Below are 14,674 nucleotides of genomic sequence, written 5' to 3' on the forward strand. Positions count from 1 at the left end.
TCATCTGTTAAAGCCACATGACATGCAAAAAACCAAGCCCATAGGTCTAGGGCTGGTAGCCTGAGCCCAGCAAATCTGCTCACTGTGAGTCCCAGCCCTGATCCCTTCTCCTCCAAAAATAACAGATTATTTATTTCTTTATGGTCTGAAATTTTTGTCCTACCATTTCCCAGTGCAAGCTCTCTCCATGACTATAAAATCTACTCTCACAAGCAAACTTTATTTTTTATGGCTTATGAAGCTGTTTAGTGTTGCCTGTTGGGTGTTTTCTGGAGAGGTTTGGACTGCTGGGATGAATGTCTTGGTGCCATCTATACTTCCTGACTTGCTGGCCAGTTGCAGCAGTTTCCTTGAACCAAAGCAGTTCATGTAGAAAGCACATTGAGAGCCAAGTTGCCGTGCATCACGTCCAAAGAGTATTTAATAGTCACACTTTCTTGGCAATATGCAAATGAGACTTAGAGGTCTTGACCTGTGTTTTCTGATGTTAGCAAAATTCACTGCAAATGTGCTGTGCACCTCTTAGTCAGGCTTTCATTTATTTTGACTACAGGATGTGATGAATTTGTGCGATTTCAAAGAAAATGAATGCAATTATGTGTACTATAAATGGCAAACATTTTAGCCTCCTTACTGTGTAGGTCAGAGAAGCTGTTCTTCACATCAGCAGGGAGTGCTGTGTTCAGTCCATGCACAGCACAGTGTGAAGTGCTTGTGTCCTGTCTGGCCATGAACGCGCCATGTGCTTCCATGGGCAGCATCTCCTGTTCCTCTTTGGTTTGCAGCGTATGAGTCTGTTGTGTTTGAACCATGCCAGCTGCTGGAGCTCCTCTGCAGCCCCTGGCAGTGCTGCTGGGAGCAGGTGGCTGACTCCTGTCCTCTCTTGCAGCGCTGCAGTCGCCCATCGAGTACCAGCGCAAGGAGAACAGCTCGGCGGTGCTGCGGCCCCAGGCCGGCAGGGTCCCCCAGCCCAACGCCAGGCCCCATTCCTCTATTCCAGTAGGGTCTGAGAAGCCTTTGAAGGCTACGAGCCGTAACCCATCTCTCCCACCCCTGAAGATATCTACCTCCAATGGCAGCACAGGGTATGAGCACTCACAGCCCGGAGACAAGTATGAACAAAGCAAGGTACTGAGCTCATCTAATAAAACATGATCTCACAGCCCATTTCTTGTGCCACAGGTGATCCATGATGTTATCTTTAATTAGCAGCTAATCAGGTCAGCAGGAATCGACATACTGAAGCAATGGGGTAACATGTGATTTGGGATTAAACAGCAAAAGCCCTGGCATCCACATGGATGACACTTCATCTGGGAAACAGAGACAGAGCCTGACCCTTAAGCACTGATCTCGATGTTTTTCAGGGCACTGTGCTTGCAGATCTGGTGAACTAGATATCCATTTCCAGTACTGGCAGAAGTAATATACAGGCTTCTCTGATAACCATTAACCACCTATTCCTGAAAAAGTCTGTGGTAGGGAAGAGCTTAAACCTTTTCCCACATAACAGCTCGCAGGGTGCCAGCTAAAGGTATAATTGGGGTACCTGTGCACTGCACACAAACCACCAAAGAGTCAGTGGCCACCAACCGTGTTTGGACCCTGCTGCTGTCTGAGGTTGACCAAAGCCACTTTCCATCTGACCTATATTTAACTGTGAGTATTCACTCAACTTCATTTGTCTTTCTCCCCATTTGGCTCAGCACAGACCATTCATCTGTGACAACCCTGCAGATGAGAGCACCCAGGGACACAGTCGTTAGCAACTTTGAAGTCTGATGTGAAATAGGAGACTGGTTTGTATTAGGTTACTGCCACCTTTCAGATCTTTAAAATCTTTTTCAATGTGAACTTCCAAGTGTTTTGTGTCCTTTTCCCTGGTCTGGTTAGGCTGGACATGAAGTAGTGGGACTGCTGCCAGAAAGGGCAGGTTCCTCCACGCCGGCCGCTCACGGGTTTGTGTTGTGTCCGTTTGCAGACTGATTTGGGAGGGTGCAATGGGACCTCTTCCATGGTGGTGATTAAAGATTACTATGCACTGAAGGAGGATGAGATCTGTGTGAATCAAGGAGAGGTGGTTCAGATCCTTGCTATCAACCAGCAGAACATGTTCCTGGTGTACCAGCCTGCAAACGACCACTCTCCAGCTGCTGAAGGATGGATCCCTGGCAGTATCTTGGCTCCCCTCCCTAAATCCACTACAGATAATAGCGATGGAAGCATCAAGTAAGTGCCCTGTTGGCTTCACTGGGAGCACTATGTGGATTTTTTGAGGAAAATAAAATAAATGAATAAAAATAAACAAACCCAAATGGTAGGGAAATCCTGCTGATTTTTGTCTACAGTGCCATTGGAACAAGCTGAGTGGTCAATCCGCAGCGTCGGGCAGCCATGGTGGATAGCTCGGGTTTTGCTTATTTTCATTTTGTGGGATTTTGTTTATACTTTGGAGAGAAATAAAACCATAGACGGTTAAAGATACGCTTTACGTGACACCATTTTACACCAACATGGACCTGCTTGGACTGGACTTATATTTATGTTGTAGTAAGTTACTAATCTATATATTGGTTATAACAGCATCTAGATTTAAAAAAACAACAAACACAAAAATCCAGGCTCTGTGTTGGACTGAGGTTTGCTTCTCAAGGAGGAGAGATTTTGTTGTCTATGGCAATTTCCTTGTACAGCTTGTATCTTCTTTTTTTTTTTTTTTTTTTCATTTGTTTTGGGTTTTTTTCTGTTTGCAGTAACTTTTGTAATATATTTTTTGGTTTGCAAGACCCCCATCCAAGTACATTCCTGTAAAAAGTATTTTGCACTATTTAAAAAAAAAAAAGAAACAAACTCACATTGATGAAGTCAGGTTGTGCAATATAATGAATAGTCGCAATGTTCATCATTGTACCTGTAATGTAACTAATTTTAAATGTACTATTTTAAATATGTAAAATAAATTTTCACTATGAGCATGTTTTAATGAGGTAAAAGAATTAGTTTGACCCTTTTTTTGTTTGATTTTGTTTTGTTTTGATTTTAATTTTGTTTATAATATTTTGTTGCTTATTTAACAAATGTGTGGATATATATTTTTCTTTTCTGATTTTTAGAAATTTGTCAGTCTGAAATGACTAATGCAAGGAAGTGGTTTTTTGGTATTAAATACAGAAGGTACAACCCTCTTTTCAGTAATACCTGTTGATTTCTTTTAACATCTAAAATGACTAGATGGTAATGCATGATGTATGCTACAAATTGTGTTACCTTACACAAATATCTCGAGGCGCAGAATTGAACACGAGGAAAGATTTTGTGACAGATTCACTAAAAATAATAACTTGATCTCTGCTGCCATTTCAGTTAAGAGAAATGATGACTTTACCTGTCAGTCAGTAATGAATGCTACCTGGAATTGCATGTTAAGCCAAAGGAATTGCTTGGCACATCTCTTGCACATCTGCCACGGCCATTCCCGGGTTCCTCTCTAGCCGCAATTTGCAACCACGTGCCCTTAGAATCATCCACGGTACCAGACTCCTGGTGAAGACTGATTTCATGGCAGCTGTACAGTAAAATTCCGCATCAAATTCTGTGGGCAGATGAATTGTGGCCAGGAAGGTGTAACAAAATTGAAAGACACATGAATTGCACTTCTTTCTCACTGCAGTGAGATTTAAAGTCCTAAATGATGTTTTTGAGAATCAAACAGCTAAAACAACCCTGAAAACAAAAAGATGCTTGAATAATAGGAGTCCTATGAGTAAAAAACAACCTGGAGCTGTGCTATCTTCAACCCTATCTGGTCTGCCAGATCACAGTGACTACTTTGATTAAGTAATGCTGTTTCTTCTGTGACAAATACTGTACACAAAATATACGGTCGATCCAGCAGTGTTGGCACCATGAATTATTCACCTATATTCATTATATAGATCAGGGAGCCCTATCTGCCGCATTCTTGCTTCTTATATATCCTAAAGGAAAACATACCAGTCCTGAAGTGTTGGATAACTTCCCCTGCTGTGCAGTTCACATTTGGACCTTATCCAGAAACACCCAAACACCAGTCAGCACTCAGTGCCTGTCTGAGCCGTGCAGGGTGCTCTGGTGCTCCCTGTGCTCAGACACGACTGCCTGCACAGGCTGAGTTAGTGCAGACTCTTATCCTGGTTGCAAAAACAGTTGTCATGACCCAGTTCAGTCTTGTGGCTGTGGCAGGGTTTGCTTGTTCTTTACCTGAGCTATTGTACAGCTCCCATCAGGTGCTGAGGGAAGAGCAGGCAGCGTGTAGGAGGCAGCCGCAGTGTTCATGGGGGAGCATCGGCTGTGTGGGGCATCCTTTGGGTCCTACCTTGCTAACATACTGCGTTTTATTGGCATCACAGGTGATCCCTGGATTTCATACAACTTCCTTTGTAAAATGTGTCAAGGTACTGTAGACGTGACATGTGCCAAACATTGGGCTTAAACATGCAAATCAAATTTGCATGACTTAAAGGTGGGCAGATGCTTTGAACCTGGATCCCAGCTCATCACACTGCTGTTTTGGGAGCTTTATGCTTTGGACAACATACCCCTCCCCAAATTCCCCCCCCAACCTGTCCACTATTTTAACCAAATGAAACCCATATCAAGAACTGGTTTGATTTTTTTCTTATGTCTGCTTTGATATGCAATTCTCTTGTCAACACAGCATTGCTCTTACAATGGTTGATATTGTTCTTTTTTAATTTTTTTTCCAAGAATAAGGTCATAGGAGCAGTAATAAAGGGTGAAAAATTTACTGGAAATGGTGCCTGCTGTAATTGCTGTAATGCTAGCCAAAACCCATGGCTGACTGATGTCCTCTTTAACTTGATTGGCAAAGTCAAATGGGAAATTCTTGGTCTTGAGAGACACAGCAGAGCTTGTCATTCTAGGAAATTACTTATCTCTTGGAAAATTAATAACACAGTTCCTATTTATTGAGTTGTTTGTGTTCTGAGCAACATGTAGTTAGCAACAAGTTGATTTCTTAATTTTTTTAAGTTTATTACACTGACTAATCTATTAAAACCATCCCTACATATTTATATTTGTTACACTACTTTCAACCAACAAGACTAAGGACTAGGTTGGTCTTTTAAATGTAGCAAAATTAAAATAAATTTCTGTTTGTGGCAATGCAAGACAAAGTCCCTGAAACCAGATGACCAAATTTGAGTTGCCTGTGCTTCCATCATGGACATTTTTTTCCTGCTCCATGCATTTAAACAGCAAGTGTGGCACAACATCTGCTTTGCAGAACTCTTTGATTTGGTTTTTAACTTCAGCTCTCATTGCTGAGATTGAGACAGGCATATTGCCTGCCAGTGGCTTTCACCTTCTAGGGAATTGCAGTAGTTGCAAATGTGGATGCTGGTTCCCCTTTCCAAAACCTTTCTTCCTGCTATGATTTGCCGTTTGATTGCTGCGTTTTTTGGTACAACAGGAAGTCATGTTCATGGCATACCCTGCGCATGAGAAAGCGGGCGGAAAAGGAGAGCAGTGGCAAAAATGAAGCCAATGGGCCTCGTAAATCCAAGGATATTCTGGGGAACAAAGTCTCTGTTAAAGTGAGTAAGGCCATCTGAAAGCTCTGTGCTGCTCTCCTGCTTCCCATCCTTTCCACCCCCTGTAGCATCCTCTCCTGAGAGAGGGAGGGGGCAGTAATTTTGAGTTTGGGTTTTGGTTTTTTTGTTGTTTAGTTTTGATTTTTTTTTTCAACTTGAGTTATCTTTTTTTTATCCTTTTTTGTAGTATCCATTTTAGCAGGATTTTTGCATGCAAGATAAAATGCAGTCTTTGTTTTTTGTTTTCTTTTTCCTGGCATCCCACATGCAAGTAAGTAATCCTCATTAAGAAACCTAACTATATACAGAGTTAAATAACTTAAAATTGGGACACTAGTGATTTACTGACCTCTGATCTGCTTCATCAGAGCAGCTGCAGCAGTGAGAAAGCCACTGGGTGAACCAGTGGCCTTGCTGATGAGTTTTCTTTAGGTCAATATTTCACCAGATGTTAAGATAAGGGGTTCCCAGCCTGGGGATTCTTAAGGTTTCTGGTCTAGGGAGATGGTCTCAATGACCTTTTTCTTTCCATGTTATCAGACAGGGCAGAGATGCTGACTCTGTCTTGCCAGGAGAAGGTCTCGTGTGTGTGTGTGTGCGTCTGTGTGTGTCTGTGTGTCTGCGTCTCTCTCTCTTTCTCTGAGATCTCCCAGTATGGAAAAGTTTGAGAACTGTGGGGTTAAGCTCCATCTTCTGCTCTGGGTGCCTGACTACTGTGCTCCAACTCAGAGGATCCACCCCTATAAACCGACCATGAGGCCTGCTCAGGACTAATCTGGGGCTTTCCCTCCCAACAGAGGCAAGCAAACACTTGTTGTGATTTTGACACAACCAAAGCCCAGCCTTGATGCAGGAAAGCACTTGAGCATGTCCTTTGGATCCACCCCTTTCCAGGAGAGTCCATGATGAAGTGTTTTCCTTTGCAGAGGCTTTCTGCCTTACAAGCCTGGTGCAATAGCCCTGGCATGTGCAAAGGGAGGAGCCCTGGCACTGCATCCCTCCGGATGAGGAAGCACTGGGTCCAAGGGAAGCGCTGCTCCAGCATGGTGGCACAGTTCTTCCTCCTCTTGCTTCCTCCTTGTTTTCACTACCTGAATGAATTGCAGAATCACTGCTGCTTCTCTGGCAAAAGCATGTCTTTGCCTTTGCTTCCCTTGTTTTGTTGTCAGTTTGTTTTTCGTTTGTGTTTCAGGAGCATTTTCCCTACCGTTACCCATTTCCATGCTGCTCACAAATGTGCTGCTCTGCCCTGACTAACCAATCTCTTTGCTAATCTCTTGTTCTCTTTCTTCCCCTTCATGCTGCCAAACAAGGAGACAAACAGCTCAGAGGAATCAGAGTGTGATGACCTTGACCCCAATACTAGTATGGAGGTAGAGACAATCATCCTTGTGATTATTTTTCCCAAAAACATGTGTCTGTTTTGAAATGCCTTTGCTGCAAGGGGAGTTGATGGGTCTGTATTGCTTGCAGACATGTGTGCCAATTTAGTGTGAGTCACAAAAAGTGTCAATTCTGGTTTTGCCAAGCCTTGAACTGGAGTTTGGCCTTCCTTTGTAGTGGGAGCAGTGGAGGGAGCTCAGTAACAAGCTCCTACTGAGCTGGAGGCTCGTGCAGCCACCCTCAGTCTCTGCTTCCCACCTGAGACCTCATTCCAACAGTATTGCAAGTGTGTCAGCTGCTGATAAATGTAGTATCTTTCTATATTAAAAACACCCTTTGCCCTGGCAATAGACACTTGAGCTGCCAGTCAGGCCAAGTGTTGATGTACCACAACCAGCATTTTGTCTAGAAAATCAGAAAAGTCAACATTTCCCTTTTCTCTTAGCAGAGTGGGAATTGCATTTCTGTCAAGGTGTACTGAAGGAGAGTGGTAAAACCAGTTGTGTGAATGTACCTGTGTCTCAGGGAAGGCTGATGCAGATTGGTGGGCTCAAATTATGCTACGTTATGCCACTGTTTTTCCATTGTGAAACCACCAGTTCTAGTGGAGTGCCTTGTTGAGAGAGCCTGAGAGAGCCTAAAATCATGAAGAGCTATGTGTCTGATTCTCCTGAATTAAGATCGAGCAGAATCCTTGGGGGTTTTTTTTATCCTGTTTATAGTGACCACACAAAGCATTTCTATACATTTTTCCAAGGCTGAAAGAGGTTCCTGCTGAAAAGGCAAGGACATGGTGCAGAGAGATGGTGATTTTGTGGTGATGACAGGACAGGTCCCTGGAGAACAGAGATACCTGTGTCCTAGCAGATCTCCCGGATGCTGTCAGCCAGGCTGCACTATAAACATCCTGCAAAAGAAAGCTGATCTTCCTCCTGAAGGGAAAATAAGAGAGAGAAGTGTATTGAGGTGCACCACCTAGGCAGTTAACCTGCTTTTATTTAAGAAAGCTTGCTTTTATTTTAATTGTGTTGGGATTAATTGTGTACAAAAGGAAAGTTTTTGACCCAGCTGACATCCTGGAGACTGAATGGTCCTCACCTCTAAAGGTGCATTATTCTCAGGAGTGTGTTTACATTTTCAAAGAGTGTGTGTATTTGTTATAAGGCAGTGCCCATTATTACACAGAAGTCTGTGTAATTTTCATTCACTGAAAATTGTCCTGTGGACCAACAGGTGGCTGAAACAAGGGTGATAGTGCAGAGCTGGGTGAAAATCACTTCTTTTGCAGAGGATTTCTGTGTTTTGACTTTGTTCAACAGGAGGAAAACCAGATGGTTTAGAATTTCCAGTGGGAGGTGTCTGAATCCTTGCCTTGTCAGCATTTCTAGTCTTTCTGATGGTTTGATTTGGGTTTTTACCATGGTATAGTTTACTGTTCTGAAGTTCAGGAGAAAAAAAAAGCCTTTCTATTTAAACCAGAAGACACCAATGTGAAGTCTCAGCTATGGTATCAGTCTGCTCTTGGGGGAGTAACTGTGTGCCTTCTGTGTGACTTTTTACACTCAGAAAGCCCCGTCCTGCATCTCCCAGGTCACTTACTGGAGGTGACAGTGCCACTGCACTGCAGTCCCCAGCAGCCACAGTATTCCTCATGGCTTGGAAAGCTCAAGTTTGCTTCTGGCAAAACTCTCTGGGGCTGAGCAAATATTTAAAACAGCAGAGAAAGAGAAAATAAGAGAACAATTGTGGGGTGACTTAGTAAGGTCACACCGCCCTGCAAGGAACAGCACAGCCCTTGCTTTGTGCTGGTTTTAGTACATCTGCAGCCAGGATTGAGTGTGGTCATCTTGTTGGTCTGGCTAAGAAATACTGGGGGAAGGGATCTCTGGAACCCAGTATAAACTAAATAAAGTCACCTGGAGGGAGCAGAGCAAGGGCAGGCTCATAAAATGCCAGTGAAACCCTAGAAGAGGCCATGGGGAAGCCTGGTCTGTAAAGGTCTGAGGTATTCACCCACTGGAAACCACAACTGCTCTCCCTTTTCTTTCATTATGAGTGTTTTGATTCTCCTTTCCAAACATGTTATAATAAATGGGCTGCATTAGAGCCCAGGAGGCCAAAGCCTTTTCTCACTAAATCAGAGGCAAAACAAGCTAATTCCAACACCAGAGCCTCATTCAGGGCTTCACTGACCTTCTAGGCCTTGTGTGCTGGGCTTAGATAACTTGGACAGCTGTGCTACCCCTCCAGCCCAACCTGTGTGTGCAGTGAACATCTGCATCTCTCCTGGTTTTGCTTTCCCTGCTCTGTGTGGAATGTCCACTGGTGAGTGCCCAGGGCAGCTGGGGACAACGTGACAGCCCAAGAAGAGGGAACCCCTTGTCTTCACAGCTGGCCAGGCTCGTGAGGGGTTTCACAGATGCTGGGAGTGGTGACAGCAGAGCTGTGTCCTGGCCAGCAACACCCAGAGGTGCCTTTCCTGTGTCATTAAGGTGGAGTCATCACTACAGGCAGGTAATGACAGGGCCAGTGACCTGGCTTCTCGTGTGGCACTGTCACCCCAACATGCCTCCTCTTCCCCTTGTGCGTGAGAACGTGCACCCAGTGCTAGGACAGAGAGAGCAGTCTCTGCATGCAAAGCAGCATATTAACATATTAATTACCTGGAAATGTGGGTGCAGTTTATCTCCACCCTACTTCCTGCACAAGAGATCAGTAAGCTGGTCACAGTACACGTGAAGTCCCACAGCTACTGTGGGACTTTCAGATCTGGCTTTGTTTGCTGCTTATCACAGTGGAGTCCATTCAGTAGATTCCAGGTTTCTGGAAGCACTTTGCCTTTGTTTCAAGGGAACACAAAGAAAGAAATGTGGAAAACATACATTGTCAGAGCAGGAAACAAATTCTGGGTGACTGTTTAAAAGAGCTAAAATCCCACTAGTGGGTTTTTGTTCACACAGGCCTTGGAGAATTTCCTATTCATTGTAGCTTTGACTAGAAATAGCATCTCTTGGGGACTGGTTTTTTCCCTCTTTCTTTATTAATATGTAATGAAAGTGCATAAAGATGGAAATGAAGTTTGATTTTTTTCCCCCCTGGTTTTCTGCTTTGTGCTATAGTTTCATAAAGCAGAAGGCACAAACTCACCCATTAAGTGTGTGAGTGTAGGAGCAGGCACTTAAGGGCCACGTGAGTGACAGGAGTAACCTGCACTTAAGGATCATCAGGGACTCTTTCCACATGTCTGTAGTAACTGCACAGGGACAGGCAACTCCACTTCTGGGAAGGTGTATGCCCTTGTGAATCAGTATCCACACCCAAGGCTGGGGTCCTGGACAATGACACAACTAATTGTCCTACAATTCTGTGTTGTAACATCTCATGGGGTTGCAGTATTGCTGAAGGGGTCACAAGGCAGCTGTGCAGATGCCATCAGGATACCTCTCTTGTCTAAGGGAATGCTCTTGCAGCAGTCAGAAGATCTGACTGAGCTAAACCTCACTAAATCCAGCAGCAGCTCCTCCCAGCTTTGGGGTGGACCTCAGGTGCAGGGTTCTGAGATGGCTTCAGACATTTTGCACAACTCCAGCTGCAGAGTTACAAGTGCTGTTGGTGACACACGTCTGCCACTGAGCTCTGGTGTCTGTTCCAGTGTCTCTGCTTGCAGAGCAGAGATGAAGCCCAGGCCAAGTCACTGCAAGTGCCATCCTTAGATTAGTGAGCTGAGCTGTTGCCAAGGTACGTACGTTGGGCTTCTTAATCTGGTTTTTTTCAGTTGTGACATTTTAGCATGTCAAGAACTACTCAGAGACACCTAGACAAAGATAAGCACTAGGAAACAGGCACTGTGGAAGAAATATTGTGTTAGCAACCCCACACTCCACGTGGTTGAGTAAGTAATGTTTTGGTGGATGCAGCACTGGCTCCAAGTCACCACTCAGCTCAGGCCAAGAATTCCCAAGTGCTTTATGCCTTCACCCCCTGCTTGAGGTTGTCCACCTCCAGAGTTGGTCTAACACTCTCTTGGCAAAATCTTCTTACAATAAAGCCTTTCCTGGCCTGTTGCCACAGTGTGAATGAATACAATCCTGGGAATTTCCCTGGGTTTCCCTGGAGTAGCCTCCATAGGCAACACCACTGTCCTGCTGCCCTGAGTGGCCAGGGCTTGCTGAGACAGAGCAGGAAGGTGGCTCATCAGGTGTGCCATAGCCTGAGCCAGCAGCACAGACATGGGGGATTAGCTTTTGGAAAAGCAAGAAGTGACCTACACCTTCATCTGCAGGAAGGTGTAGGGTGCTACAACACAGGGCCAGGGACATCCCACAGGTTCAGCCATGGAAGCCACCAGCCATTAGGGCCAGGCAGCAAGAACATGAGGCAAGAGGGCTTCTGCTCTGCACAGATGCAGTACAGCATCCCTTGTGCCTTCCCCATCAGTCCCAAAGGCAGCTAAGCCCATCCACACTGGTGCCAGAGGGCATCCCCTATCCCTGACAAAAGGCTGATGTCATGGGATGCTTCATCAGATGCCATTTTAAATTTTCCCTTTGGTAGCCTCTGTCCATCTGTGGTGGAATCTGCTCATTTTATCAAGAAATTCTCTACTTAATTTGTTTATTTTTGGTGGAGGGGAGGCTGGTGACACTGTGAGCCTGTCACCCTGAAGGTCTCAAAGTAAAGTTAACCTAGCCATGTGTGGTAGATATTTTCCTAAAAATTAGAGTTCAGCTAGCTTGTCTCTAATTAATTTCATTTTTTTCTGAGTGAGATAGCGAGGAACATGCTGTGACTCTGCTACCAGTATGAACAAAGGTGTCAGTATTGTGTTCTAACTCAGTGACCAAGAAGTGCTATGAAATGGTTTACAAAAAGCTCAGCTGCTTGTCTTGGAGTAAACATGCCCTCTGCTGTTTAGGTGAAGCACCGACCTTGTTACAGAGGGCTTGGTTTGCAGACTATTCTTATGCTTTGGGGAAAAAATAATATTCTCACTCCTGGTTTTGATATGTTCCCTTAAAATGGGATTGAAACACAGCACTGGAAAAATCTGGGCATCTGCTGGGCCCTTCTGTGCACTGGTGTGTCTGGGCTGGGTGTAATCCCTCCAAGGAAGTGGGGTAGGCATGGCAAGGACCCCCTGCACTGGAGAAACAAACCCTGGCCAAGGTGAGAACCCTCCCAGGCAGCTGAGCTGTGTTTGCAGAGCGTTTTGGGACTGGCCACTGGCGTGGCAGGATGGCTTCTCCCTCCCCACCAGATAAAGCATGTGTGCACAAGTGAAAGATAAGGTTGTGCTAAGAATTAGGGCAGTCAGAGTCACTTTGCAAATGGGCTTTGCAGCTACTGATGCAGATGCCTTTCTATCCTTATAAGCTTAACAGAGCAGGAAAAATACTGCAAAATACTGAGATTCTGGAGAGGCCCCCATGCTACTTTTCTAAAGCTTGACTATTAAGTTACACTTAATTGACCTAGATGTAAGTCACTTAGATCCCTGCAGGCCCCCAAAGGCATCCAAGTGTGTGCCTTATGTGCCTGTCTTGGTCTGAGCCCTAAAACAGTGCAGGCTGGAGGAGGGACAAGCAAGATCTATTTCTGGCTTTTTATTGAATAGCTCTGACCTGTCCTCCCATTCCTTTATCTCAACCCCCCCCCCCTCCAGCTGCCTGGCTTTGCCTGGTCAGTTTTAGACCCCACATTAGTTGAGCAGAGGCCATTTCATGTTCTGCCTTTTGTTACCTTGCGTAGGATTCCCATTTTCAGCTGTCACCATATGGGAAACAAACTCTGCTGGCCACAGTGGGGAGAAATTTTAACCTGCTCTGGGCCATGCAACAGGTATTTCATTCAATTAGGAAAAAAAAATCTACCTCATCTCAATTAAAATTAATGTTTCAAGGAAAAAGAGCACATCTGTTTTTCCTACATGCAGTGCAAACTGAGTTTGATCCCCTTAGGGTTTGTATTTGCATGGTGTGGACTGACACTGAAGATGGAGTGAGAGCTTCTTGTGTTGGGTGCTTCCATCCCCATGAGTTTGTCCTCTCACAGCCACACTGGTGCAGAGGTTTGTGCTGGGATTTCTTCACGTTGCCCTTGTCAGCACAAAACCCTGGGCCACCTTCCCCTGCTCATGGCCACCGTGGCCACAGGTGCTCAGCTGAGGGCTGGGCTGTGAGATCCTCATTCAAACTGCTGCAGAAGGGGTGGGCAGGTGTATCCATGAGGAGATCCAGCCCTGGCAGCAGCAGGAGGCTGTGTGGAGAAGCAGCACATGAGCTCCCATCCTCTGAGGCAGTGAGGACACGCTCTGGAGCTCCCCTTCTCCACCCCTGGGGATTACAGACCTATTTGGCAGATGAAGAAATTGTCTCCAAAGATCTTGCACTTTATCTGGAAGGACCCTGTGGAGGCTGCCACCTCCTGCCATCCAGCCAGAGCCCAGGACCCTGGCCAGCCTGCAGGGAGAGGCAGCAGAACCCCAGGGCCTGGGAGCAGATGTGTGAACCACCGAGCCGGCCCCTGGATGCACATCTGGCTGTGAACCTTTGCTTTCCCATTTCTGCCCTTCTCGCCCCATCATCTGACACCCTCCTTCAAAGCAGAAGAAATCCCATTCCCTAATAAGGTGCTGTATTAAATCACTTTAATGTTTTCATGCAGACAGACTTTTATTTTTGTCTAAGCTTACAGCAAGCTAAAGCTGTGCTGTGGCTGTGGGGGTGTTGTTAGGTACCATTTGATTAATTAACAGATGAAGCTTTGGGAAAGAAAATGTAAATTTTACCCACAGACTCTTCCAATAGTACATTGCAGAGATAATTTTCTTTCTGCTATTCCCATGGTGAGGCAATGAAAAAAAAAATGGTTAGGCAATTATTATAAATTATTGTACCTTGGAAGTCACTAGAAATGTAGAATTATTTCTTTATATGGATATCTATTACATTCATCATTGTAGTTGCATCTTCTAATGAATCCTTTAGAGTAATAAAATTAATATAAAGTGTTAACTAGTGTTTCTTTCTCCTGATCTCTAATCCTGCAGGGATGGAGATCAGTGAATAATAAGGGAATTCAGTGCATGCTGCAGGGAAGGAAGGGGAGAGCTTTGGAGAAAGGATATTTCAGTTAAGCCAAACAGCACAAAAAATGAAGATGTATGTGCAAATGAGCCAATGCCTGGGGTTATTCAGCTGAAAAGTAGATGGTGTCTGTGAGTGAAAGTGGCAAGCAATGGTTATCCACAAAACAGCTTTTTCTTCCTTTGCTGTGTTGTGTGAGAGATACAGCTTAATCACAAAGATCCATCTCTCTTTTTTTCACCTGCACAGACAGGACAGAGGATGTTTTCCATCCAGTACTCCACTGTGCCACAGTTTCTTCCTGCCTGCAGGGTCCAGGGGCTGTGTGTGGGTCCTGGAGCTGCTCCCCACACCCTGGGCTGGCAGGCCCATGTGCTGTGGCAGGGCCCAGCTGCAGCCTTCAGAGGGACTCTGTGCTTTCCCTGTTATGCCTGGTTCATTTGGGCTTTGTGGTGGTGGCAGGGGAAAGCAGACCCTGAGGTCTCAGTGCTGGTACCAGAGCTTTGCCTGGAGCTGCAAAGAAAGGCTGCAAAGAAACCAAAATGAACCTGAATGTACCCAAATGCCTCCTTGAATGGCACCCTGAGCCATCGACCTTGGAAAACTATGTAT

At 45.1% G+C, this 14,674-nt stretch overlaps 1 protein-coding gene across 14 annotated transcripts in view; it reads left to right on the forward strand.

Annotated features, from left to right (window-relative positions):
* The window catches only part of KALRN (kalirin RhoGEF kinase), a 465,290-nt gene that overhangs the window by 432,529 nt on the left and 18,087 nt on the right, over positions 1-14,674 (forward strand). For 7 of the 14 annotated variants that reach the window (XM_071435302.1, XM_071435303.1, XM_071435298.1 and 4 more), the window contains 4 exons: positions 890-1,128; positions 1,982-2,229; positions 5,474-5,597; positions 6,908-6,967. In XM_071435302.1, coding sequence (XP_071291403.1) covers positions 890-1,128; positions 1,982-2,229; positions 5,474-5,597; positions 6,908-6,967 — 671 coding nt within the window. Of the gene's footprint in view, positions 1-889; positions 1,129-1,706; positions 2,230-4,388; positions 4,434-5,473; positions 5,598-6,907; positions 6,968-14,674 lie in introns of those variants that run through there. The other 7 variants (XM_071435305.1, XM_071435301.1, XM_071435308.1 and 4 more) reach the window with 7 other exon arrangements.

This window comes from Agelaius tricolor, unplaced genomic scaffold (assembly GCF_023055355.1).
Source record: "Agelaius tricolor isolate 1412-34295 unplaced genomic scaffold, bAgeTri1.0.p SCAF_10, whole genome shotgun sequence".
In the NCBI taxonomy this organism is placed as follows: domain Eukaryota; kingdom Metazoa; phylum Chordata; class Aves; order Passeriformes; family Icteridae; genus Agelaius; species Agelaius tricolor.